The sequence below is a fragment of the Pelophylax lessonae genome (genome assembly GCF_965119305.1).
Source record: "Pelophylax lessonae genome assembly, chromosome: 2".
NCBI lineage: Eukaryota > Metazoa > Chordata > Amphibia > Anura > Ranidae > Pelophylax > Pelophylax lessonae.
The window spans coordinates 426,837,952-426,865,244 of record NC_138769.1 but is presented as its reverse complement, the minus strand read 5'-3'; the positions used below and the strand labels follow the sequence as shown (position 1 = coordinate 426,865,244).

General features: G+C 45.7%; 1 protein-coding gene across 1 annotated transcript in view; it reads right to left on the bottom strand.

The window, feature by feature from the left end:
• RABEP1 (rabaptin, RAB GTPase binding effector protein 1) overlaps positions 1–27,293 on the bottom strand; it is a 166,051-nt gene that overhangs the window by 77,160 nt on the left and 61,598 nt on the right. Inside the window, exons 4-8 of the mRNA XM_082244647.1 lie at positions 26,622–26,782; positions 21,803–21,922; positions 3,763–3,898; positions 3,243–3,421; positions 1,717–1,830 (exon numbers count right to left, since the gene is read on the bottom strand). Of these exons, the coding sequence (XP_082100773.1) occupies positions 1,717–1,830; positions 3,243–3,421; positions 3,763–3,898; positions 21,803–21,922; positions 26,622–26,782 (710 nt within the window). The remainder of the gene's footprint in view (positions 1–1,716; positions 1,831–3,242; positions 3,422–3,762; positions 3,899–21,802; positions 21,923–26,621; positions 26,783–27,293) is intronic.

Below are 27,293 nucleotides of genomic sequence, written 5' to 3'. Positions count from 1 at the left end.
TGTTCAAACCCGTCGCTCAGTCCGGCAGTTGATTGTAGATCTCACAGGAAAAAAAACAGGAGAAAAATTTCTATCTAAAAAGAAAAAATTGCCAGCATCAGAGATTCCAGCAAGGAACTAGGTCCTTACTCCTGACTAAGCAGAAAAAAAAACTGAGTACCTATAGCACAGAGAGGGAGTGTATCCCCTGGAACTGCCCATAGGCGTAGCCAGAATTTTTTTCTCTGCCTACTGTCCTACTCCTGTAGGGGGCAGTATAGCCCAATGGTTAAGAATATCAGGAACTGTGTCCGTCAATGAACGAAAGAGAAATAGGAGAAATAGAATCTAAAAAAGTAAACAGCATTTTTTAGATATTTTTAAGTTACGCTTTGTGAATGTGAACATTTACCAAATATAAAGTAAGGTAGATAGTACCATCCCAAAAGTGGAAACACAGATTTAGGAGAACTGAATCAAACGGGGCAAATCTTCAGAGTACTTTAAAGATATGCACTGTGTTTTGCTTGCTTTGTGATTCTGACCCAAGCAGAGCACAATTACAATTAATGAAGGTGTATATGCAGAGACCAATGAAGAGTCCCTCATTTCCTCCCCCTCCATAGCTCTACTATCTATTCTCCCGGGTACTGTTAAATCCCAAAAAGCTAGCTTACGTATATTTTTTTCTCTCTGCAGCTAGACAGTTAATCTCTGGACACTGGAGGAGCACATCGATTCCAACCCTCTCGTCTTGGATAATTGAAATCAATGACATTATGCTTATGGAGGAGTTGCAGGCTAGGGAGCTTGATAAACAGGAAACATTTACCACCCTATGGTAGATCTGGATGCACTACTCCTCTTCAGAGAAGCTTAGTAAGAGGCTTAAAGTATAAATGTAATTTTTCATGTGTGTTTTAACTCATATCCACTACTATTTCTTATATTCTCTTGTATTTTCTCTTCTGTTCCTACATTTTTCTCTGTCTAAGTATCTTCTGTCTCTTTTCTCCATGAACATTATTATGCTCCCGTTTTTTTATGGGTCATTTGCTATTGCACTGACTACATAAGCATTAAAAGGACCACCCTAGGCATATTGTTTCTGGGGTTTTTATTTTTTAATTTTTTTTTATCTCATTTCTTTTTTTCAGTGTAATTATCTTTAACAGTTTTGATCGTGTTCCCCTAATCCTTACAATTGTGCCTATTTTGTCAACATTACCCTTCTAGGGAAAATTATCCTCTCTTAAAATTGTTCCAGTGGATTTCATTTACTACTTTGATAATAGTCTTCATGTATGTTTCACTTTATACACCGAGATGGACTGTCTTTGTATCCTTTGGAATGTGTTAATAAAAATATATTCAACCATAAAATGAATGTGAAGGTGAAAAAAAAAAAAAGCCGGGAGGAAAATGAAAGCCTGGTCACGCAACCGGTCAATGTCAAGTGACTGGGCCTCCCCTCCAATCACAGCCGTCTCTGTACAGTATTTACTTCATCATACACTGCAGTCTCCACACCTATGAATCAAATTTAAAGGATATATTTAGGTGCTGTAAAGTAACGTTACATGTAATATGCTACAAAAAGTGAACTTAGCGCAGCCAGAAAGTGTGGAATAACTTTATGCTGTATAGCAGAAAGTTGTATCCTATTTCCACTCCATAGAGTTTCTGGAAATTTGTTTCACAAATTTTAAAATTGTGGATATATGAAAATAAGGTAACCTCTTGGCTTTGAAGATTTAGAAGGGATCCTTCATGAGTAAGTGTTCGTTTCGACTCATCTTCTCCTTTCTGTTTCGTCACAGGTTTGCTTCGGCTTCTTTGCTCATTTTCTTCCTAGAAAATATGAATAAAAAAAAAAGAAAGAACCAATAGAGCTCAGAATTAGTAGGTGGTATGTATTGCAGGGTGAAACATGACAAGCTTGATTTTTTATTTCTATTTTTAGAGTAGGGAAGAGTTCAAATCTGGTCAGGTTTTAAATTTTTAAATTCTGCCTGTGTACCCCTTAAAGCTGCATCTGTGGAATATGACTCCTCTAGACATTAACGTGGGGGGGGGGGGGGGAAGGTCCCTATTGGGGATAAAGACAATAAAAAACCGAAACAATTTTCTTAAAAAGAGACTTTTAAATTTTGTTTATAACAAATGTGATTAATAATTTCACAACCTATTATTATTTTTATATATATATATATATATATATATACATATATATATATATATATATATATATATATACACACACAGTATATAGGTTACATCTGACAGCGTAAAAACTCAAAATGTATAAAGTCTTTCCCAACTTCCTGAGGGCAGTCCCAAGGGGTATACTCTCACTTCCTGCTATAGGACTTCAGAGTTTTTTCTGCCTAGTCAGGAGTAAGGACCTAGTTCATTGCTGGGATCTCTGGTCCTAGGGTTTTTTCCTTTTTTTTTTCCCTGATTTTTTTTTTATCATTTTCTGTTCCTGCGAGAACTACAATCAATTCTGTTCCTGTGAGAACTACAATCAACTGCTGGACTGGGTGACGGACTGGTTATCCTAGATTCTTACAATCTTCCCAGTCTGGCCAGCGAGCGCGACTCAACCTTAGCTCTGAGCTGGGTTGGCCACAACCTATCCCCACTGGATGGGGGCTGGCCGGCGAGTTAAACGTCTCGCGAGGACGCATAGCCCTGGTCATGATCCTAGCCATGACCTGAATCGCACCTATAGGGCAGTCCTAGTTGATTGTAGTTCTCACAGGAACAGAAAATTATAAAAAAAAAAAGTCAGTTTAAAAAAAGGAAAAAATGCTAGGACCAGAGATCCCAGCAAGGAACTAGGTCCTTACTCCTGACTAGGCAGAAAAAAGTCCTATAGCAGGAAGTGAGAGTATACCCCCTGGGACTGCCCTATAGGCGTGGTCAAATTATTTTCCACCTAGTGTCCTACTTCTATGGAGAGCAGCATAAACCCATCAGTCAAGATATGGAGCTATGTCCGTCAATGAACGAAAGAGAAAACTATATTTACTTTTATGTATTAGATGAAGTCCTCTCCTTTATTATATGTTTTTTTACAAATATGACCTAGGGTAATCACAAAAGACATCAAAAGTAAAATAACATTACAATACTAATCTAGGCAGGGAGTGTTGCAGTCTGGTTAGTTTTTATATCAACTAAGATTACACCACAGTATCAACATGCTAGCTTTGTTACATCTATAAATGACAGTCTTATGTAGCCTCAGTGATCTATACCAGGTCTCTCTTTTTCTTTTCCTCAACTTGTCGAAGCTGCTCTGTGGTCAACACAGACTCCATGCGTTTCATGTCTTGCATCATCAAACGCTGGGACTCGAGGAACTGATCATTGGCCTTCTGCCATGTATGTTTCAGCTGATTGTGTTGTTGCCTTTCTTGTTCTAGCAGATGACAAACTATCCCAGAGAAAAAAATAAGTGACCAGTTACTCACAGAAAACATGAAATCGCATTGTGTACAGATAAACGATACAGACAAATCTTCACAAAATGTCATATATAAGCAAAACAGGTTATGTAACTCATGATCAAAGTTGGTACTGGGTACTCTGCTATTATAAACAAAAGTAACGCATCACAAATTTAGGACCTAAATCTAAAAAAAAATAAAAATGGACCAACATAAGAGTATTGACTTTAGAATATGATGATTTCAGAATAGAATACCAATATTTTTCATAAAGCAGGATTCTACTCACAAAATTATATATAAAAAAAAAAAAGTGCTTCTTTTTCACCTTCATGTAGCTCTTTCCTTAGCTTCTCAGCATCTTCTTGAAGGACAGACTTTTGAGTATTTAGAACAGCCACATACATTTCTAAATCTGTCCGGCAGGATTTCTCAGCTTCCAGGTAATGATTCATTTCCTTCATCTGACAAAATTAAAAAGTTGAATTTATGCTATTAAAACAGAGAGACCACACGGTGTCAAGCTGCAAGTGGAAAAATTAGATTTTTGTACTCAATGTAAAATTTATTTCTTGGCGAGACAGTAATTCAGCAACTTTCTTGTTTTTTTTGGTTTTTTTTTAACGGTTGCTAACAGGCCCACAGATCAACATCACTGAGGACTGCCAACAACTCAAAGAACCCCCTAGAGGACCTTACACCCAAAGCTAACATTAGAGGAGACCCTAACTTCCAACTGGTAACATTCTGAGAATGTTTGAAGAGAAGATTAGGTGGTAGCCCTGAAAATCTGGGAGACTTTAGCCTGATGCCAAAAAGCCCAAGAGTGCGCATTGACAGAAAAAGCTGGAATCTGATCCTTGAGCCCATAAACTATGATCTGTTGGAGCTACTGAGAAATGACAGAACAAAAAAAATGTTACCCATTATGGGTTCCATCATGACTTGCAAAGAGAATCAGTCTTTTTAATTGAAGCAGTAGCTGTGAGGTAGACAGGACATTGTTCTTACGTCCCTCTGTGCATCCCCAATAGGTTTGTGCTGTGCATGTTTAAAGTGAAAGGCCAAAACTATCTCGGAGAGGAGGAGAAGAACTAGGCAAATGGGACTGCCTTCAAAGGGACTATTAGCCTTTGAACATACACGCATTAATGAAGAATTGGGTGACTCTTGGACTGAAGAGCATTAATATGGGAGCCTCTCCTAAAAAAGAAGAACTCTGGCTTAAGTTGTGTCTAGCACAGTGGTTCTCAACTCCTGTCCTCAGGCCAGGTTTGCAAGATAACTGAAATACATCACAGGTGATATCATTTGCTGCTCAATGATTGCGGTATTTTAACCTGCATCTCCCCAAGGCAATACTTAAAATCTGGCCTGTTAGTGGGTCCTGAGAACAGGAGTTGAGATCCACTGGTCTAGCATAAGACCCAGAGATTCCAAGCAATAAGAAAGTTACAGCACTGACTGCTGAAGGTTCAGTACCCACTCAAAGATCTGGACGGTTTGAGCTACACTTTCAGGCAGAATCTGCTCCAACTGATCCCAAAAATGGGGGTGCCTTTGGAAGACAGAAGGCTAGTACAGGGTCAAGAACCTTGGTAAACACTCAAAGCAGAGGATAAACCAATTTACAAGGCCACAAAATAGAAGTGCTGGAAGGATTTGCTGAAAAAAACATGAACATGCAACTATGAATCTTTGATGTTAAGAGGCCAGGTGGTCATCCTAATGGAGAGGAGAAAGCCTGGGTAAATTAATTCAATGCGGAATGTCTGGGCCATTTAAGGCTTTGGGATCAAAGATGGGGTGGATATCACCTTATGGTTTGGGAACTGCACACAGGTTGGATTAGAATCATCGGTTTGTTCAACCAAAAGGTACTAGGGCGATGACCGTGGGAGCTGCATGATGATCTCTGTTGTGGCATAGGCAGGTTGGAAGACATAAATGAAGAGGGTGTCTGGGGGCAGAATTCTAGTTTAGGGAACTTTGGAAGACTCTAAAGTCAAGGTTCTGCGGGCAGACTAGTGGCCGGGCTGGGGCATCTAGGCCTAGGAGTACCAAAAAGGCCCTTTTTTTTTTGCGCTCCAAGGAAGAATGAGCCTTTCTGGGCTGAGCCCTAGGACAGGTGGATACTCTTTCCCCTGGTGGCAAACTTGATAAGGTTGACAAAAAGGCAGCTTTAAAGAGTCATTATCCCATTGTATGGGTAGCAGGTGCTTTTTGCATACCAGTTCCATAGCTCAACACAACCACAGCATCTTCCTGTTACCGAGAGGAGACTCATATGAGAAATGGAGGAGACCTGTCCATGCAGTAATTTAAGGCTGCAGGTATGAGCTCAAGATGGTGTATAAGAGATCAGCTTGGACAGTAAATGGTTAATTTCTTTTGGCTTTAGCCCCGTTAGCTAAATTTTGAAAGACTAACTTTACAGCCAGGGAATTTTGCAAAGCAGAGCCTGCCAGAGAAGAAAAGGTTTTAGAAAGAGCCTCCAATTGTTTTCCATGGGGTACTTATACACAGGTGCATCCTGCACAGTGATCGTCAAGGCTTTGTTAGGACAGGATGCTGCAGGACCCACAGCAGGGGCAGTCCATTCATTAACAAAATCCTACTGAAATGGGTGCATACTGTTGACAGGCATGCAGCAGTACCAACAGCTTGTCAGGGTTCCTCCTGTCTCTATAAAGGATGGCTGGGAAAGGTCTTGTCATGACCCTAATGAAGCCTAAACGGAGGGCAGCACTAATAGAAAGCTGCAGGCTAATAACTGGCAAGAACCTAGACAATAAGAGAGGAGATTGTTTAGGTCTGGGAATAATGTCAGTGCCCTGTAACTCCTCAGGTGTAGCATCATCTGCCCTAGTGGCAGAATACTGTCAATTAATGCCACAGGCAGATTAGATAAGGATTTTAGGAAAGGCTTGGAAGCATGTTTCTGGGCTCTGTAGTCAGAGTCAGCAATCAAAGTTGCAATTTGGTCTAAAAAAAACTGCATGGCTGCTACAAAATCCTTCCCAGATAGAGCTCAGGAAGGGACTAAACATGATGGAGTTAGAAAAGACTTTGAAATAGCTGCTGGAGAGGTTTAGATGAGCAGAGGGGACCAGGTCACTGTAGGACGGCAGCAGAAACTAATCAAGGACTGATTTACGTGTCCCTTATGAAAAGAAATGCAGATCAACAGACTATGGCTTCACTGGGACTTGTTTTACTATTCAGATGAATACTTATCACTATCCTAACCTGCTAACATTTTCTACATTGGATTTGAGGTCCCGTTGCCTCCACCCACCCCATTATTTTGTTCCTTCCTCTGCCCCTCCCTACATTTTTCTTTTTATCTCTTTTCTCTCCCCTCAGACACCCTTAGGTGTTGTTCTGCTCTTTTTAAAAATAACAAAACAAAAAAAAAAAAAAAAAGCGCTTTATGGTGTGCGTTGACATCGTTGGTATGACCAATCGCAGGCCATGTGTACAGGTTCTGATTCTTGTACTCCTGAATTTGTTTTGTTTTTTCACTAGCTGCTACCTCAAGGTGTTTGTTAAACCACTTGCCATCCGTCCCATAGTACATTTACAGGGCCACGTGATATGTGATCCTGCACTTCCGGGTATCGGGCGCGAGTGCGTGCCACCAGTGGCTCACTCCTGCTGTCATTTTATTGACAGTGGGAGCTCATAAGCGGGTCCCGCAGATCCGATATCAGCCAGCACCCGCTGATCATTCTGTAGAAGGGCAGAACAGCAGTCTGCCTACATAAACAAGGCACATTGCAATTCTGTCAGTACAGAAGGCATTGATCCTGTGTTACTGTATGCAGGCACACTGACCCATATCTTCCACTAGTAAAAGCACCTACTCCACTACACTGAAACATTAGCTAGGCACACATTTAACCCTTTGATCACCCCTGATGTTAACCCCTTCTCTGCCAGTGTCTCTAGGACACTGACCGTGCATATTTTTAGCACTGATCACTGTATTAGAGACACCGGGTCCCAAAAAAGTGTTAAATCTGTCAGCTAGGTGTCCAATTTGTCCGTCGCAATATCACAGTCCTGCTATAAGTTGCTCATCGCCCCCATTACTAGTGTAAAATAAAAAACAATTCCAGAAAATAGCCTATAGTTTGGACGCTGATCGCCGCTTTCACTAGTAAAAAATAAAATAAAAATATCCCATAGTTTGTAGACGCTATAACTTTTGCACAAACCAATCAATATACGCTTAGTGAGATTTTTTTTTTTTTACCAAAAATATGTAGCAGAATACATATTGGCCTAAAATGATGAAGAAATTCAATTTTTTTAAATTATTTACAGGATGTGTTTTAGAGCAGAAAGTAAAATATATTGTTTGTTTTTTTTTTTTTTTCAAAATTGTCGGTTATTTTTTGTTTATAGCACAAAAAATAAAAAAACACAGATCAAATACCACCAGCAGCGTCGCTCGACCGCCCAATTGTCAGTTAAAGTAACGCAGTGCCGTATCGCAAAAAATGGCTTGGCCATGAAGAGGGGTTAATCTTCCAGAGGTCAAGTGGTTAAGGGATTCAATGAGGTTCCACAACTTTTATTTCAATTGTAGTTCTAATTGGGAAGTACAACTTTATGGTGCTAGTGACTAATTTCTTTTGCAGCGCAATTTTCTGTACATTTTTTTTTTTTGGTTTAGATTTAAAATTTGTGATGCTGAGGACTGTCCTTCATGGCCTATTTGTACCCATTCATATTATCTCGTCATGTTGTGATATTTTGATGCATACCATTAAAGAAATAATTAAAAGAAATGCATTAATCTCTTCCACATGAACCAAGAGTGGGGTTTTTCAGATGGTGCCCAGTAACCCTAGTAACAAGGTAGCTCCAGCAGCTCAGCCCACATGGCCTACTTAAAAAGTGAGTCTTCAGAGACAGGGTCACTCCTGGAGCTTAGCTATAGTTCTGGACCCAAAAAACACTCCACCACTATGTAACAGAGTACACACAGGTCTGGAAAGTTCCATAATACAAAGCCTATTGACCAAAAGTCACATTCCAGGCTAGCCTTGCAAATGTCCAGTTCAAAAGGATCCAGATACAGGCTCCAAAATTTTTTCTGAGAGAAAATCAATCAGGATAGCTGTATACAGAGAGCAGGACAAGCAGCTTGTAGAGGAATCTTGATCTAAGAAGATAAACCCAATTGAATTACAACTACATTGATTGAATTGATTGATTGAAAACTACAGCACTGGAGAGTGCCAAAGCTGACCTTCTGAAATTTGCATTAGCCTGACTTCCAAGCTGAAGTTCTGGAATGAATACTTTGAGGCACGGTCTTCCAGCAATTACCAGCTGGAATACCGTGCAAGGACTTTTGACTTTACTCTGACTTTCGTGATAAGCATACATATTACAGGTCAATGATTTAGTTAATACTAAAGTCAGGAGGCCAGTATGATTTGGTAAGGGCACTAGCATTTTAAGGAGGAGCACCTATATTATTTCAATAAATATTAAATCTGACAAAGCTTAAAAACTATCGCCAATCTATTTAACAAAAAAAAAGAAAATGGTTGCAGAGACAGGAAAAGGAAAATCGACACAGTTGGGACACAAAAAGCAACAACCTAACCCTCTAAATCCATGCAAGCTGGACCATAGGTAACATGCCAAAGAGTAATAATTATTAAATGTTTAAATAAAGCTGAATTTTTTTATTAAAGTCTCGGCATCAATTCCACCTTTCATTCTCACATCTTTTGCCTAAAATCTTCATTACAAGACTAAACTCAATACAAATCTGATACTTTTAATCTCACAGAAGCATTCGTTTAAGCGCTTTTTAACAATAAACGGTTCTGGCTAGGTTTAAATTATAACCAAAGGTAAAAATGGGATTTTTGTACTTACCATAAATCCCATTTCTCTGAGTTTGACGGACACAGCACTCCACGAATCATAACTAGTGGGTTATATTGTCTCCTCCAGGAGTAGGACTAGGCAGAACAAAAAACACCTGGCTACGCCCATGGGCTGCCCTCAGCTGGAATATAACTCCCCTCTCTGCTCTAGGTAAACAGTTTAGTAGCTAGCAGTATTAGAAGTATCAGAACTCCATAGAGGGGTGGATGCTGTGACCGTCGAACTCAGAGAAATAGATTTTTCGGTAAGAACAAAAATCCCATTTTCTCTTTCGTTCATTGGCAGACACAGCGCTCCATAAATCATACCTACTGGGATGTCCAAAAGCAGTGCCAGAAGGAAAATGAGGGGTGGGAAAAATAACCCAAGGCTAAACATAAAACCCCTTACTGGGTCACAGGCGCCCCATCTGAAAAATAAAGGTTTAAAGAAAATCACCCCTCAAGAGGGAACAGCCCCTCTTAAACAGCAGCCTACAAAACTTTGCAGCCAAAAGAAGCATCCACAGATGTCAAAGTATCTACCTTTTAGAATTTTGTAAAGGTGTGCACGGACGACTAAGTGCCCGCCTTGCAAACTTGCAATATTGAAGTCTGATAACGGAAGGCCCAAGAAGCACTCAGCGCCAGAGCAAAATGCGCCGTGATGGGGAAAGGTGGAAACGGACCTTTAATGGAATAGGCCCGAGTCCCCGTCTGTCTGATCCATCTCGAGATGGTAGATGAAGAAGCGGCCAGCCCTTTTCTTGGTCCGTCTAACCACAAAAAAGCGAATCTGACCTCCAAAAAACTCTGTAGCTGCCAGACACACCTGAATCGCACAAACCACATCCAAGCTATGCAAGGCAAATTCCTTGGGATAATCCGGCTTGGGACACAAGGAAGGCAACACAATGTCCTCATTCAAATAGAAGTCAGAGACCACTTTGGGCAGGAATGATGGACAGGGACAAAAAAACACTTTATCCCTATGGACCATTAAATAGAAACTGCGACAGGATAATGCCGCCAATTCAAATACCCTGCGGGCTGAGGTAAAAGCCACCAAGAATGTCACCTTCTGGGATAACGTAGGCAAGGGAAGCTCCCCAATATTCTCAAATGGAGGTTGCTGGAGAACTGAAAGTACTAAATTTAAATCCCATGGTGGCAAAAGAGACTGTACCGGTGGAGCCACGTGTCGAACCCCCTGAATGAAGGTGCGAATTAAAGAGTATGTGGCTAGGGGTCACTGAAAGAAGACTGCCAGGGCAGACACCTGGCCCTCGATGGTACTTAAGGCAAACTTCTGATGCCCTGTTGAAGAAAGGTTAAGATCCAAGCCACAGAAAAGGATCGAGGATGAGCACCAATTGACTCACACCAAGAAATGTAAGATTTTCACGTACGTTGGTATATCTTGCTGGAAGACTTCCATGCCTTCACCATAGTAGGGATCATTGATCCAGACAGACCACTATCCCTCAGTACCTGGCTTTCAATAGCTAAGCCATTAAAACCAGAGACTGTAAAGCAGGATAGTAGATCAGCCCATGGGACAACTGGTCTTCTCTTAGAGGAAGCCTCCAAGGGAATTTTACAGCCACAAGGATGATTAGAAGATGCTCGCTCGATTCCTCACAGGAACTGTGTAAGAAGTCTTAGCCGAGGATGATACTGGCCTTACCGTAGCCCTTGGACGCCTGCGGCATCTGTCAGAGGACCCCGTGACCTCGTCACGAACTTCGGTATTCTCCTGTGGAGCTGAACCTGCTAAAGGAGCTGCATGTAAGACTGTGCAAAGAGAACTGTCTTAAAGGTGGATACCACCAGAATCAGAACCTGTATGCAAAATGGGAGAGAGAACTATCTGTGACAGCAGCTGGTGAATCACGGCCTTTGGTCTCTGAAGTTTGTGCAGAGGAAGGAGTACCCTGGTCAGAAATAGGATCAGACCTAGGTAAATCAATTCCCTGGACAGGGATAGGGGGAACCTAGGTAGTTCAGATATCACCTGAACACCTTTGCCGGAATTAAATCCACACAAGGAGACTGAGGACCTAAAAAACCTGAAAAGGACAAGCTTTGTCCCCCTTTCTGGGTACCCCCAAAAGAAACATGTTGTGGATCTCCTTGACACTCACCAAAGAAGTTCATGGGGCCGGAAACCAGCGAAGATGTCCCCCTACCCCAATAATGGGTGAGGGCAGACCTTCATGCTGAAAGAGTCTTGTCTGCTGGTCCGGGAAAGCTAGCGCTAGGCTTACCAGACCAAGATTGCTTGGAACCTCCCAAAATAATTTTCCATGGAGGGCCCCCGTCTGCGGTGAGGCTCCTTCCCTTTCCTTGACTGTGGCAGGAAGATATTCTTCCCCCCCGTGATACCCTTAATGTCATCCAGGGTAGCCCCAAACAAGAGATCGCCTTGAAAGAGCAGATCAAGGAGAGCTTTCTTAGAGGCTTTGTCTGCAGGCCAATTTTTAAGCTACAGCACACGCCTAATTACCACCGCTGAAACAGAAATTGTGGATAGCACAGGAGCTGTATCCAAAGCTGCATCACAAATAAACTGCAGCCCATGGACAAACTGGTCCGCTAAATCAACATAAGCAGCTGGGACCTGCTCACCCCCCAGGCCCTGGAACAAAAGCTTGGTCCATTCAATTAGGGTCTGAGACACCAGGGCTGAGGCAAAGACTGGCCGCAATGCCAAACCAGCCATAGTAAACCTGCTACGTGCCACAGCCTCTGCTTTGTCAGGCGGGTCCTTAAAGGACGGGGGATTCCTCTACTGGGATCATGGTTGCTTTATTCAACCTGGAAACTGGAGGGTCCACCACTGGTGGACTAGCCCACTTTTTTTTTAAAAGTGACTCTTCAAAAGAGTAACGTACAGCAAAACGTTTGGGGACTATGAAGGGTAATTTTGCTTGTTCCCATTCCTTACAGGAAAACCTGCCAAAATAAGGCACATAAGGAAACACCTTTGGAGTACGATGCAACTTGTGCTTACCAAACGACACAGCCACGCCCGTAGCTACATCAGCCGCATCCTCCATTTTTAAAAAGTCTCACGTACTGCAGTGATAAGTGCATCTACGAGCGCTTTTTCATTTACTGCTGCGACCATGGAGGAATCATCCTCACTATTGGATGGATGGATCAGGGGGTGTGATATTAAGTCCCCCTGGAGGGGCCACGTCCACAGCGGCATCCAGCTCACGATCTGATGAAACGGACTGAGCAGGCAAAGGAGGGGGGACAATAGATTGATGTTCCTGCGAGCTAAACAGGTCTAGCACTTTTCTATGGGTATTGCAGCAAGCACAGCACTCTCTCCAAAGTGTATGTGATCAAAATAAATTTAAATAATGCACGCAATATAAAGTGCTCCAAATACATATGTGTATATATGTGCAAAATACAATCACTGAATATAAAATAGAGTGCAATCAATATTAATGTAGCGATAATCAATCAGATATAAAGTGCAAACCGAGCCAATGCAATCAACAATAAATAAGTGATTATATAAAAGTTTTAAGAAACTGATAAAATAGAAGTGAAAATATCCAAGTGTATAAACGTATTAAAAATAAATGTGGGGGGCGTGGCTAGGTCATGGCGGTGTGAAGACGTTCTTCTCAGGTGCTCCCGCTCCCTAGCCTCCCTGACCGGCTTAACTAGGCATTTCTAGGCTGTCATGAGCACCTACAAACGGCGGAGAACGAAGGCAGCTTCCCGGGCTACGCCATCGGCTCCTATCGCAGATCGCCGTCTTCCCGGACATCTCCAGGGGTACCTTGACCCGTCGGGCTATGCTGAAGCCTCTTCTAGAACGGCTCCGCTCCCAAGACGCCACCTATCGCTGGGGGTTTCCCCTGCAGCTGACGGTCCGTCGGAATGGCTCTTCGTTTACCCTCCGTCGGCATGCTGATCTTCCGGCCCTATATCGCTTTGCAGGCTTGGCTCCTCAAGACTTACCGGACTGGATGGCGAGGCTCCCGGACTGTGCAGCTCGCCCCCCGGGCGGTGGCCCCTCGCGGATTCGTTCATGGGGATCGCAGCGCTCTCGTGGGGCCTTGAGCTCGGGCTCCGCCGGCCCGGCGGAGGCCTCCCCGGAGGACTAACCTGCTGCTGCCTGCAACCGTGAGTCTGACTGTGGCCCTGTGGCACCCCTTTGCCCTACTTCCCACCCTCCCCCCCCCTAGGTGTTTCATTTCGCACCCCATGGACCTGTCCCGCAGGTGCTCTGGACTGACCATCCCCCCCCCCCTGCTTGCTCTTTGCCGCTGCCCGCTTGCCGGATTCTGCCTGCTGACATGTGCCCTTACTGATGCCGTCTATGCTCGCCCCACACTCATGGACTCCGTGGGTGGGCTCCTATCCCTTGCTGCATTGGAGTTACGTGAGGTTCCCCTTGCCCAGTGTCACCTTGGGGCCCTCCGGCTGGACTTACAGACTACTGCTTCTGGGTGGCTGTGCTGCTAGTGGGATCTCTGGCACCTTGTCGCATGTGTTCTTTAGCTCTGCACCTTCCTTATACTGCGAAGCTTAGCTGATATGTATTCGCTGCTTATGTTGATATTGCAGTTGCTCACAGCTCCCCTCTCCCCCCCCTCTTCTCCCTCCCCCCTCCTCTTCTCCCCCCCCTCCTCTTCTCCCCCCCTCTCTCACCCTCCCTTCTCCCCCTCACTTCTCACTCCCTACTCCCCCCCCTCCCCACTTCCCCCCGCCCTACTTCCCATTCCCTCTCCCCCTAACCTTCCCCCCTTTTTTCTTTTTTTTTTTCCCTCCATTCCCTGCTTCTCCCTCCTCCTTTCTCTCTCCTCCCCTCTCCCCCCCCCCCCGGGGGGTGTGCTCCGAACGGGATCCTTTGCTCGGCCCAGCCGGTTTCCCCTGGCTGGGTTGCTCGTGGGGTGGTGCCGCAGTTTGGTGTGGTTTCCGGGATCGAGGGGGCCAGTGCGTACATGCTGCGGTGCCGCTACAGGGGCTTGGTCTAGTAGTATGTGTGGGTTTGTGGGGGTTCCTAATGAGCTGTGCTCCTTTCCTTCCCCCCCTCTTTCCTTCCCCCCTCCCCCCCTTCTCCCCCCTTCCCCCCCTGAGGGCTCATGCCCTTCTCACACGGGGTTACTATGTTGACTGTTTTATATGCTTTCCTGACCATGGTTGCTAGGTTGCTTTGCCTTCACAGGCTCTTCGCTTGCTGCTCCTTAGCTTTTGCACTTTTGTTTTACAATGTAATGCCTTTCTATTTGATATTGTTGATATTGTTTTTCATTGCCGGTACAGGGGGGGTTCTGGGTAGTGGTCACCTTCCTTTATCGGTTGTGGCCCTCCTCGTTCCCCCAGTAGGGTGTCCCTTGAGGTTCCACCTGTTCTGCCCGTGGTTTGAGCGGTGCGGGTCGAACCTCTTGGTACCTTGAGACTTGGTCTCCTCAGTGCGGTTGGCACTGTAGATCCTCTCCCCTGTGCACCAGGAGTGCACCCCTCTTTGAATTCTTGCCTTATTTATCTCTCTCTCACCTTTTTCCTTTTTCTTTCTCTCTCCCCTCCTTTTACCTTCCCCCCCCCCTTTTTTTTTTTTTTTTTTTTTTTTCTCTCTCTCTTTTCCCTCTCCTGCCCTGCCTCTGAACTTGGGGGTGGGGGATGATGGCTCCCTCGCAGGTGGATCCGCTGCGATTGGTGTCCCTGAATGTCAAGGGGTTAAATACTCCCGAGAAGCGTTCTGTTGTTCTCTCTGATCTTCACCGTCTCCGGGCGCAGGTCGGTTTTTTACAGGAAACCCATTTCAGATCGGACAAACTTCCTAAATTGGGAGACCGACGTTACCCCACGGTATATCACTGCTGCTCTTCTGACTCCAAATCTAAGGGGGTATGTATACTGATCAATAGTCACGCCCCGTGGACGCTCTCGGACTCGTGGAACGATGGCACAGGATGCGCTCTTTTTGTTAAGGGGCGGCTGGGGGTTCTGCCGGTTACGCTGGTCAACCTTTATCTCCCGAATACTGGACAGGTGGCCTTCATGGAATCCCTGCTCTCGCGGCTGGAGGAGTTTGCGGAGGGCCAGATCATCATGGGTGGGGATTTTAACCTGGCTCTTGACCCGGTGGTGGACACATCTAGGGGGTCCTCTCACCTTTCTTACGCTGCCCTGAAGCGTATTAAGACGTTATTCCAGGAGTTTCGTCTAGTTGATCCCTGGCGCGTTCTCCACCCGGACACGAGGGACTACACTTTCTACTCCCCCCCTCATGCCTCTTATTCTCGCATTGACTTTTTCCTGTTACCCCAGGCCTTGCTGCCACGTGTCGTCTCGACCTCCATCGGATCTATTACATTCTCCGACCATGCCCCGGTCCTTTTGGATCTGGATCTGAGCTCCTCGGACCGCCCGCAGTGGCAATGGCGGCTGAATGATAGTCTTCTCCATGACACGGCTGTAGTGGAGGAACTGAGCTCGGAGCTTAGGGGTTTCTTTGCCACTAACGCTACGTCCGAGAGCCCTCCCCTGATGGTGTGGGAAGCGCACAAGAGCTACTTGCGCGGTGTTCTTATCAAGATAGGGTCGCGCCGCAAGAAAGAACGTACTCAGCAGTTGAGTGATCTCCTTTCTAAAATCAGCAAATTGGAATTGGTCCACAAACGCTCTCTGGCCCAGGCGGCCCTGCAAGAGCTGACTGTCTTGAGAGAACAGCTGCGGTCCTTGACCCTTTTCCGGGCGAAGGCGGCACTGGCCAAGTGCCGACGGGCCTTTTATGAGCATGGGGACAAGTGTGGAAAGTTGCTGGCTCGTGCGCTTCGTGTGCAGAGGGCCCGCACCTTCGTGCCTGAGCTCGCGTCTTCCGGGGGGCGTAGGGTGCATTCTACGGCAGACATCGCTGAAGCCTTCCGTCAATACTACTCGTCTCTTTATAACTTGTCGCCGGACTCGCCGTCCCCTCCTGGGGCTGGGCGGGTCGATGCAATCCGCTCCTATCTTTGTGCTTCGGGCCTCCCCTCTCTTCCGGTGGAGGAGGTAGAGAGGTTGGATGAACCCTTGCGCCCTGGTGAGCTGTTAATGGCCCTGAAGGCGACGCAGCCGGGGAAGGCCCCAGGCCCGGATGGCTATTCCATCCGTTACTACAAGTGCTTTAATGACATCCTTTCTCCCCATTTCCTTGCTGCGTTTAACGCTACGGGAGAGGGCGCAGCGTTCCCGGCGGACTCACTTAGGGCGCACATCGCGGTTCTCGCGAAGGACGGTAAGGATCCTATGGTCTGCGCCAGCTACAGGCCTATCTCGCTTTTAAACGTCGACCTGAAGCTCTTTACTAAGATCCTGGCCTCTAGATTGACCCCGCTGCTTCCGCAATTGATACATGACGACCAGGTGGGCTTTGTCGCTTCCCGGGAAGCTCGAGACAACACCACCAAGGCGTTTGACCCGGTGTACATTGCCAATTCCCGCCGAATCCCGACCTTGCTTCTCTCCACTGACGCGGAGAAGGCATTTGATCGGGTGAACTGGGAATTCCTCTTGGCTACAATGGAGCACATTGGAGCGGGGGAGCGGCTCATGTCTTGGGTTCGGGCTATCTACTCGGTCCCTTCGGCGAGAGTAAGGGTCAATGGTCACCTATCTGACCCCATGGTGATCTCTAATGGGACCCGTCAGGGCTGCCCACTCTCCCCGCTGATCTTCGTCTTGACCCTTTGAGCCTTTCCTGCGCACGGTGAGGGCTAATGCTGATATTGCTGGGATATCGGTCTCCCCGACGCTTTCCCCTAAGGTGGCGGCGTACGCGGATGACCTTCTCTTCTTTCTTACGAACCCTCTGACCTCTTTGCCCAATTTGCTGAAGGAGTTCCGTGTTTATGAATCCCTTTCGTTCTATAAAATAAATCAAGCTAAGTCCGAGGCCTTGGCGGTGGCCATCTCGCCCGCTCTCTCTGCTCTCCTCCGGGCGGACTTCCCCTTTAAGTGGGGGTCGTCCCATATTCGCTATCTGGGGATTTCTCTACCGCACTCGCCTGACGGGGCCTTTGATTGCAATTTCCCGCCTTTATTGACACGAATCAAGAAAGATCTCGATGACTGGCACGGGGGCCGTTTCTCGTGGTTCGGGCGTTGCAATATAATAAAAATGAATGTAATGCCCCGCCTTTTATACGTGTTCCAGGCTGTCCCGGTGACCGTCCCGGCTTCCTTCCTTCGGAAGGTTAATCGGGTGTTTCGGGAGTTTCTGTGGCGCAGAGGCTCCCCGAGGTTGGCGTTGCGTGTTCTGCGCATGCCTAAACTGAGCGGCGGCATGGCTCTACCGGATGCCGTGGCGTACTATGAGGCATGTCACTTATCCCGTATCTTGGACTGGTACCGCCATGGCCCCCTGAAGCAGTGGGTACGATTGGAGCGTAGTTCGGTGGGGACCCCACCTGAGGCCTCTTTGTGGACTCCCTCGGCAGTCCAGAGGGAACTGTCCGACCACCCGACTATTGGCCCCACCTTGCGGGTGGGAAGGCGTCTGTGCCACTGGGGCTTTTTGGCTACCCTGCCGTCCCCCCTTCTCCCGATAATTGACAACTCTGATTTTCCACCGGGTGTGGACCAGCCGGGATTTCGGTCCCTGAGGGATGCGGGACTTGGTCAGGCCCGCCACTTTGTGCGGGACGAGTCCTGGATCACTAGGTCTCGCCTTCACTCGGACGCCGCCTTCTCCGAGCTGAACTTCTGGCAACAGGTCCAACTCTCGCACTTTTTGCAGTCCCTACCGGCAGCGCCCCTGTTTGCCAGGCGTCTCACCTACTTTGAGGAACTTTGCTCCGTTCCGTCTCCTTTGCGTCACACTATCTCCCTCATGTACAGGACCCTGGTCACTCCTGAAGCGTCGTTCCGACCTCCCTATGTTGCTCGATGGGAGCGGGATCTGGGTCTATCCTTCACCGATCAGCAGGTGGAACGCCTACTGTTTTTCACGTACAAGACCTCCGTCTGCTCTCGCTACCAGGAGGTGGGGTACAAATGTCTGACTAGATGGCACTATACCCCGGAGCGGTTGAGTCGGATGTTCCCGACCAGCGTTGACACTTGCTGGAGGTGCGGTAAGGAGCGGGGGACGTACCTCCATATTTTCTGGTCATGTGAACGGGTGCAGCCATTCTGGGCATCGGTACGCCTCATTGCCCAAAAATTCACAGACCACTCTTTGACGCTAGACCCTGCACTTTTCCTGCTCCACCATCACGAGTTCCCGAGGGCGTCCTATCGGAAATCCATCTTGCCGCTATTATTCACGGCAGCGAAGAGTTGCATCCCCCCCCTTTGGAGGCAGACCCAGCCCCCGACTGTGGCCATGTGGCTTAATAAAGTCAAATGCATTAACGAAATGGAAGATCTGATGGCGACGGAGAGGGGAACCAGAGAGAAATTCACGAAACGCTGGTTCTATTGGCACGAATTTACTTTTTCAGCGGAATACCGTGACCTGCTGCTATGATGCTCTATGACTGTGGGTGCTGTTGAGCCGCACCGTCCTGCCCCCCCCTCCCCCCCCCCCCCTGTCCCTCTCCCTTACCCCTCTTTTTCTCTCCCCTCTTATTCTCCTTCATCTTGCTGTCCCTCCTTTATCTCCTTTTTATCTTTCTTTCCTCTTTTTCCTGTCTGGTTTACTCTTGCAGGCATATTACTATGGCTGTTTGTTAAGATCCACGTCTTGCTCCCAGACAGATGTATTGGTGTCAATCCCCCCCTGCCCCATGGAGATTCTTGGGAATCCGCCGGGGGGCGGCCCTCCGCGCGCCAGATGCCGGCCAAGTGTTGGATGCCGGTGGTGGCGGGGGCCTGCCCCGCGGTGGCCCTGGGGCTCCTGACTACACTCTTGATGCCATATTTCTCACTGTGATGGGTTCTGGGGGGTCGGAATGCTTGGGTTTGATTATCGGGGGATATCCGCCCCCAATTTACACTATGCTGTTATTCTGTTATTCCATACTGTCTATGTCCACCAAGAGCTGTACATCTTACCGCTGCACTAGCACTGCTTACTATGTCTAATCTGTTGGCTTGTTATATGCCTATTTTCCTTTTTTTTGTTTCAATAAACGAATTTATAAAAAAAAAAATAAATGTGGTGCAAAAGTGCCAGGTCCTAATCTTCAATACTGAATAACGCACTTCCCACAGAATGTAGTCCATTAAATAGTGCATAGTATTAAATAGTTCATATTGCGAGACATTATTTCAATTTATAAAGGAGGGGGGACGCTTCCTCCTGGGCCTTTGCCCACTTTATATCTGATGATTAATTATCACTACATTAATACTGATTGCACTCTATTTTATTAATTTTATATTCAGTGATTGTATTTTGCACATATATACACATATGTATTTGGAGCACTTCATATTGCGAGATATTATTTCAATTTATAAAAGAGGGGGGACGCTTCCTCCTGGGCCTTTGCCCACATGCCACTTCCACCCGGGACACTAAGGACTGCAGGTCTGCTGTCAGTGCAACCATGGAAAGATGGGGTTTCTGAGGGACCTGCCACCTCCATGAGGGGGTCAGAGGGGGAGATGTGATCCTAAGGCTCCAAAAGGAAAGAATGACCTTGCAGTAAAAAAACATTTGTTTTGGCACCACTAAAGGATCCCCTCAAGGCTCAGGGTACCCATCAGCAGAGAGAGAGATAAAAGGGACCCCCAAAGACTCACCCTACTGACGAGAGGAGCGCAGAGTGTTTGAACCCAGCAACATCATGGACACTATCCCTGTTCATATGTCTCGGGCACAGGAAGAGGAAACTAAGGAGGAAGAGGAAACTAAGGAGGAAGAGGAAACTAAGGAGGAAGAGGAAACTAAGGAGGAAGAGGAAACTAAGGAGGAAGAGGAAACTAAGGAAGAAGAGGGGGAGCTTTGGCATCCCCACTAGGTTTTAATTGTTTCCAGCTTCTCCCAGACTAAAGGAAAATGGCCCCTGTGAAATCATCCAGACTACACAAACATGGCCGCCAACCAGAGACAAGCATGACTAAGGGAAAATGGTCACCATTAGCTAAAAACACAGCAGCATGCTGCCAGGATTTTTCCTGAACCCTCTGCAAGGGGACCCCCCTTGAAGGTAGGACACGTTTAGGAGAGACTCGGCTGTGCACTCTGCACTGGAACCCCACTGCATTATACCCACACTGCAAACAGCAGGGCATGCATCTAGGGGTCTCCTACACTGGGACCCCTCCAGACTACCAGGGCGGGACACACACTACTATCCACGGACCCTTACAGTGTGGGGATAGCGGGAGAGACCCCAGGGGTCTTTGCTGCATTCTCTGCCCTGGGACCCCCACCAGACTCTAGGTCCAGACAGGGGGGAATGGGAGTGGGGGAAGCCCAGCTCAGTGAGGGATTTAAGGATGGGAGGAGGGAACCTGCAGGCAGGTCCAACCCTCCCTGGAGGTTACCTGCGTCCACCCCAAAGAACACCACCAAAAGGGGGGGGGGGGATGTGCTTACCCCTCCATGGTGCGGGTAACGATCCAGTCAGAACTCCTTGCAACCAAAGTAGGGGAGCTGTCGGCCAAAGGACCACTGTGACTCAGACACAAGCCCGGTCGTATGTGACCCTGCGAGACGTTTAACTCGTGGGCCAGCCTCTGTCCATGAGGCTATGTCGCAGCTGACCTAGCGCATAGCTGCGGTCTGCACGCACTCGCCGGCTGGGCTTGGGGACCACTGGAGCTAGATTATCCAGCCCATCGCCCAGCCCGGCAGTCGATTGTAGATCTCCCAAGAGAAAAAAAAAAAGATGTAAGGAAGGAGAAAATTGCTAGGAGCAGAGATCCCAGCCTGAAGCCTAGGTTACTCCTGACTAGACAGCTTAAAACGGATTACCTAGAGCAGAGAGGGGGGTTATAAACTAGCTGAGGACAGCCCATGGGCGTAGCCAGGTGTTTTTTGTTCTGCCTCGTCCTACCCCTAGAGGAGGCAATATAAACCACTAGTTATGATTTATGGAGCACTGTGTCCATTGATAAACGAAAGAGAATTTTTTTTTTTTGGATGGAGTGGATAGGGATTAGAATGCTTGTCAGTTTTTATTGCTTTCTATGCCACCATTAAGGAGATTCACCCACTATTTGTCCTGTTTACCGTTATCATTAAAAGTTAAAGTAAGAAAACACCTATTTTTGGGTTGTCCTCAGAAAAGTAATAGAGGGGAACACCTTCCTATGGGGACACTAGTTCTGGTGACCTGGGGGTCCCCAAGCAATTCTCTTAATTTTCAGGATTTTTTTCTCACTTCCGGTTTGGCCTTGGGACAGGAAGTGAAGGGAAATCTCTGCAATGGCACACAGATGGCAAAAAAAAAAAAAAAAAAATGCGATGGGTTATTATCCTTCCTTGCTCTATCCAAAGTAAAAAAAAAAAAAAAAAAAAAAGAAGTTTTGCCTATAGTTCTAATACAGTTCAAATAATCCAATGTGTAAAACCTCAGATGCTTCAAGTTCCTTGATCTTCTCCTCAGCTTCTGACAATTTCTCCTTTAATGCTCCAATCTCTTTTTCCATCGGCATCACTACGGAACGCAGCTTTTCTGCATCCTCTTGAGCCTATAATCAAAACAAATCCATCATACATTCTAAAAACAAAAAAAGGCACTGGTGACAAGATGCTCGATGTGAATAATTTATTTATTGTTCAACTGATTGCCATTTTACTAGTCATTTTATTTTTTAATACATTAAAATATTCCAATTTGTTGCTGCAATCTGTAAAATGGCATACAGTGGCGTGTCTAAAAAAAAAAAATACTTTCAATTGAATCTATTATTCTGCATGAAAATAGCAATATTAGGTAGAATTAACGAGGATAAAACCAGGATAAGAATTTTTTTTTTAACACCACACATTGAATTTCTTTATAGGGGACTGTGGTATGCATTCTTTATAGTGAGCTAAGCTAAGCACATTGTAAAAACACACAATAGATTAGAAACAGTCAACTGTCATATGGGGTTCAGAGTGAACTTTCCCAGAAAACAATTCCTGTAGTGTACAGTGCTCATGTGAACAGCCAATTCTCAATGAAATGCACGATGAGCCATTGAGATTTTGCTGAATATATGTCCCTTGCAACATTTAGGCACAGTAAGGGATCATCTAAGCCTGGCAGCAAGCACCTGGCGGTGCCTTCTATAACCGCTTCCATACAGAGCAGTTAGACCCCCTTCCTGCCCAGACCAATTTTCAGCTTTCAGCACTCTCACACTTTGAATGACAATTGCTCAGTCATGCTACACTGTAACCAAACAAAATTTTTATCATTTTTTTCACACAAATAGAGCTTTCTTTTGGTGGTATTTGATCACAACTGGGGTTTTTTTTTTTCGTGATATAAGCAAAAAAAGAGCAAAAATTTTGCAAAAAAAACACTTTTTTTTAGTTTCTATTATAAAATTTTGCAAAAAATTAATTTTTCTTCATACATTTGGGCCAAAATTTATACTGCTACATATCTCTGGTAAAATTAACCCAAATTAGTGTATATTATTTAGTCTGTGTGAAAGTTATTGAGTCTAGAAGCTATGGTACCAATTACTGAAAATTGATCACACCAGATGTACTGATGGCCTATCTCCTTTCTTGAGGCCCTGAAATGTCAGGACAGTACAAATACCCCCCAAATGACCCCTTTTTGTAAAGTAGACAGTCCAAGGTATTTAGTAAGAGGCATGGTGAGTTTTTTGAAGTTATAATTTTTTCCCACAATTCTTGGGAAAATGAAGAAAACATTTTTTTTTCTTTTTTTTTCCCAAAACGTTGTCAATTTATAAGCTATTTCTAACACATAGCATGTACACAGCAAAAATGACACCCCAAAATTCATTCTGCTACTCCTTCTGAGTATGGTGATACCACATGTGTGAGACTTTTACACAGCCTGGCCACAAAAAGAGACTCCACGTCCAAGTAGCACCATAAGGCGTTTTAGGAGCATAAATACACATAAAACTTTCTTACTACCTATCACACTTTTCAAGGCCCTAGAGCAACAATACAATGGAAAAGTCCACAAAATTACCCCATTTTGGAAAGCAAACACTCCAACGTATATTCTATGAGGCATTATGGGTCCTTTGAACATGTCATTTTTTTCCACAAGTTTTTGGAAAATGTGGGAAAAAAATAAAAACTTTTTTTTTTACACAAAGTTGTCAATTTATAGGATATTCCTAACACATAGCATGTACATCGCAAAAATGACACCCCAAAATACATTCTGCCACTCCTCCTGAGTATGGCAATACCACATGTGTGAGACTTTTTCACAGCCTAGCCATATAGAGGGGCCTAAACATCCAAGGAGCATCATCATGCATCCTAGCCACTTGCCTAGGCCTATTTTTGACATTTGGTGTTTACAAGCTAAAATCAGTTGTTTTTGCTAGAAAACTACTTAGAACCCCAAAACATTATATATTTTTTTTTAGCAGAGACCCTAGAGAATAAAATGGAGATTATTGCAATATTTTTTATCACACCGTATTTGCGCAGCGGTCTTCCAAACGCAATTTTTTGGGAAAAAAATCACTTTTTTTAATTAAAAAATAAGAAACCAGTAAAGTTAGCCCAATTGTTTTCCATAATGTGAAAGATAATGTTACGCCGAGTAAATAGATACCCAACATGTCATGCTTCAAAATTGCGCACGCTCACAGAATGGTGACAAATTTTGGTACTTAAAAATCCCCATAGGCGACATTTTAAAAATTTCTACAGGTTGCTATCTTAGAGTTACAGAGGAAGTCTATGGCTCAAATTATTGCTCTTGCTCTAACGATCGCGACGATACCTCACATGTGTAGTTTGAACACTGTTTACATATGTGGGCGGGGTTTCCGTATGCGTTCGCTTCTGCGCGCGAGCTCGCGGGGACACGGCGCTTTAATTTTTTTTTTTTTTACTATTTATTTTATTTATTATTTTTTATTTTTACACTGTTTTTTTTAAAAAAAAAAAATTGATCATTTTTATTTCTATTGCAAGAAATGTAAACATTACTTGTAATAGAAAAAGGCACGACAGGACCTCTTTTTTGTGAGATCTGGGGTCAAAAAGTCCTCAGATCTCACAAGTACACTAAAAGATAGAAAAAATAAAAAAAATAAAAATTAAAAAAAAAATTAAATAAAAAAAAAAAAAAAAAAAAAGGGACCTTTAAACTGGTTGCTAGGCAACGACGTTTGCCGTAGCTCCGGTCCTCCAAGACCATAGAGTCGAGTGAGGGCAAGCTTGCCCTCACTCGACATCCTGTCTGTGAGGATCTGGGACCGGATCGTTTTCCCCGCTGCCGGCGGGTCCGGTAAGCGGGGAAAAGGACCAGAATGCAGCGGGAGGGGGGGGGCACCTCTTCCGCCACCCCGGAAGGGTGATCCCGCGGCGAATCTGCCGCTGGGACCACCCTTATCGGAAAGCCAACCGTCCACCGTTTAAAAAAATACCAGGGTTATGGCAGCTATCTGCTGCCATAACACCGGTATTTAGGTTTAAACGGACGACGTATGTTAACCTTTTTGGACTTAGACATGGTGGCTGTATGAAGGGTGACAGGTACTCGGGTACTTTGCTGGGCAGGTGACAGGTACTCTGGTACTGATGAGCAAGTGGCAGGTACTCGAGTACTCCGATAGGCAGGTGACAGGTACTCGGGTACTCTTATGGGCAGGTGACAGGCAGGTGATAGGTACTGATGAGTAGTACTGATACTGATAGGTGATACTGATACTGTACTGATGGGTACGGATGATCAGTACTGATACTAATAGGTGATAGGTACTGATGGGTACTGATGAGTACTGATGAGTAGTGATGGGTAATGATGAGCAGGTGGCAAGTACTCGGGTACTTCAGGTGTCAGGTACTCTGATGAGCAGGTGGAAGGTACTCGGGTACTCTGTTGGGTAGGTGGCAGGTACTCGGGTACTCCGATGACGGGTACTCAAAGTACCAGAGTACCTGTCATCAGAGTACCCGAGTACCTGTCATCAGAGTACCCGAGTACCTGTCATCAGAGTACCCGAGTACCTGTCATCAGAGTACCCGAGTACCTGTCATCAGAGTACCCGTCATCAGAGTACCCGAGTACCTGTCATCAGAGTACCCGAGTACTTGTCATCAGAGTACCCGAGTACCTGTCATCAGAGTACCCGAGTACCTGTCACCAGCCCATCAGAGTACCTGTCACCAGAGTACCCGAGTACCTGTCATCAGAGTACCCGAGTACCCATCATCAGAGTACCCGAGTACCTGTCATCAGAGTACCCGAGTACCTGTCACCAGCCCATCAGAGTACCTGTCATCAGAGTACCCGAGTACCTGTCATCAGAGTACCCGAGTACCCATCATCAGAGTACCCGAGTACCTGTCACCAGCCCATCAGAGTACCTGTCATCAGCCCATCAGAGTACCCGAGTACCTGTCATCTGAGTACCTGATGGGCTGGTGACAGGTACTCGGGTACTTTGATGGGCTAGTGACAGGTGCTCTTTATTGGGGGGGGGGGGCAATCAGTGTGGTTGGGGTGCACTATGATTGGTAACTAGCTGTTACCACAATCTCCTCCTCACACAGGATCAGTGTGTGAGGAGGAGAACACGGTGACAGCTAGTTACCGTGTTCTCTGATGACATTTGTGACCGGCTGTGATTGGACACAGCCGGTCACGTGGTAAAGAGCCAATTTCATTGGCTCTTTACCTAGATCGGGGATGGGCTCTGTCCGAGGGACGAGCCTCGTCCCCGATCGCCGCGCTGCGCGCCCCCGGGGGCGCGCATTAAGGAAGGAACGAGCGGCTCGCGCTGGAGCAGCTCATGTGATCGGCTGTGATTGACACAGCCGATCACGTGGTAAACAGCCAATTTCATTGGCTGTTTACCTTGATCGGGGTTGGGCTCAGTCCGAGGGACGAGCCTCACCCCCGATCGCCGCGCTGCGCGCCCCCGGGGGCGCGCAGTAGCGGGGAGATCCAGGCGCCGTCATATGACGTCGGCCCGGATCGAGAAAGGATTTGTGCCGACGTCATTTTACATGACGCGGTACGGAAGGGGATAAGGACTGGGGCCAGTCTGTCAGGTAAGAAACCCCACAGCTTCTTGTCAATAGGGGGAATACATTTCTTCCTGACCTAACTCCAATGACAATTAGATAAATTGTAAATGGAGTATATCATATGTTCTTATTATCACAAGATTTTTGTCTTTTAAGGAAAAAAAAAAAAAAAAAAAAAAACTTTGTGAAACCCTCACCAACCTTTTTCATGTCATTTTCCAAGTTCTCCTCTTGTTGGCCTTCAGAAAGCCGCCTCCTAAGCTCTGCAATCTCTCTTTCCACAGAATCTCTGTACTGTCCCCACTGTGCACGCTCCTGCTCCAATCTGCGATGAAACTGAAGTTCATATTCATGCACTGTGTCTATAATTGATGCAAACAAAACATTTTCATTCAGTAAATGGAAAGAAAATGACAGTGGTTAATGGTGCTTCTGTAAAGCTGGCTATACACTTGTAGATTTTGCACAAATGCTCGTGCAAAAAGCCTCATCAGTACAATAATGTCTACAGAGACTTGACAACTGTTGTTTAAAGGAACTTCAAAATTCTGTTTGCTTTAACTCCTACACGACCAACCAATGCATAAATGGGGCATCCAGGAAGTGGGCTTTAAACCAAATATATGTATTCTTGTATTTATGCTAGAAGCGAGCTCGCTGTGGGTGACAGTCCCAGGTCTCTACTAGTGATCTGGAGGTGGGAGAACCAGATCCTGAACACAGAATCAGTGTGATAGCCTCTGGCTGGCTATCACAGTGATCTTTCAATCTGTCCGTTCAACTGTCCGAAAAAATAATACCTAGATCTAGGGCTTGATCTAATGTAGTGAGTTGTCAGTGTAGATACCAGTATTAGTGTCAGTGTAGGTGCCA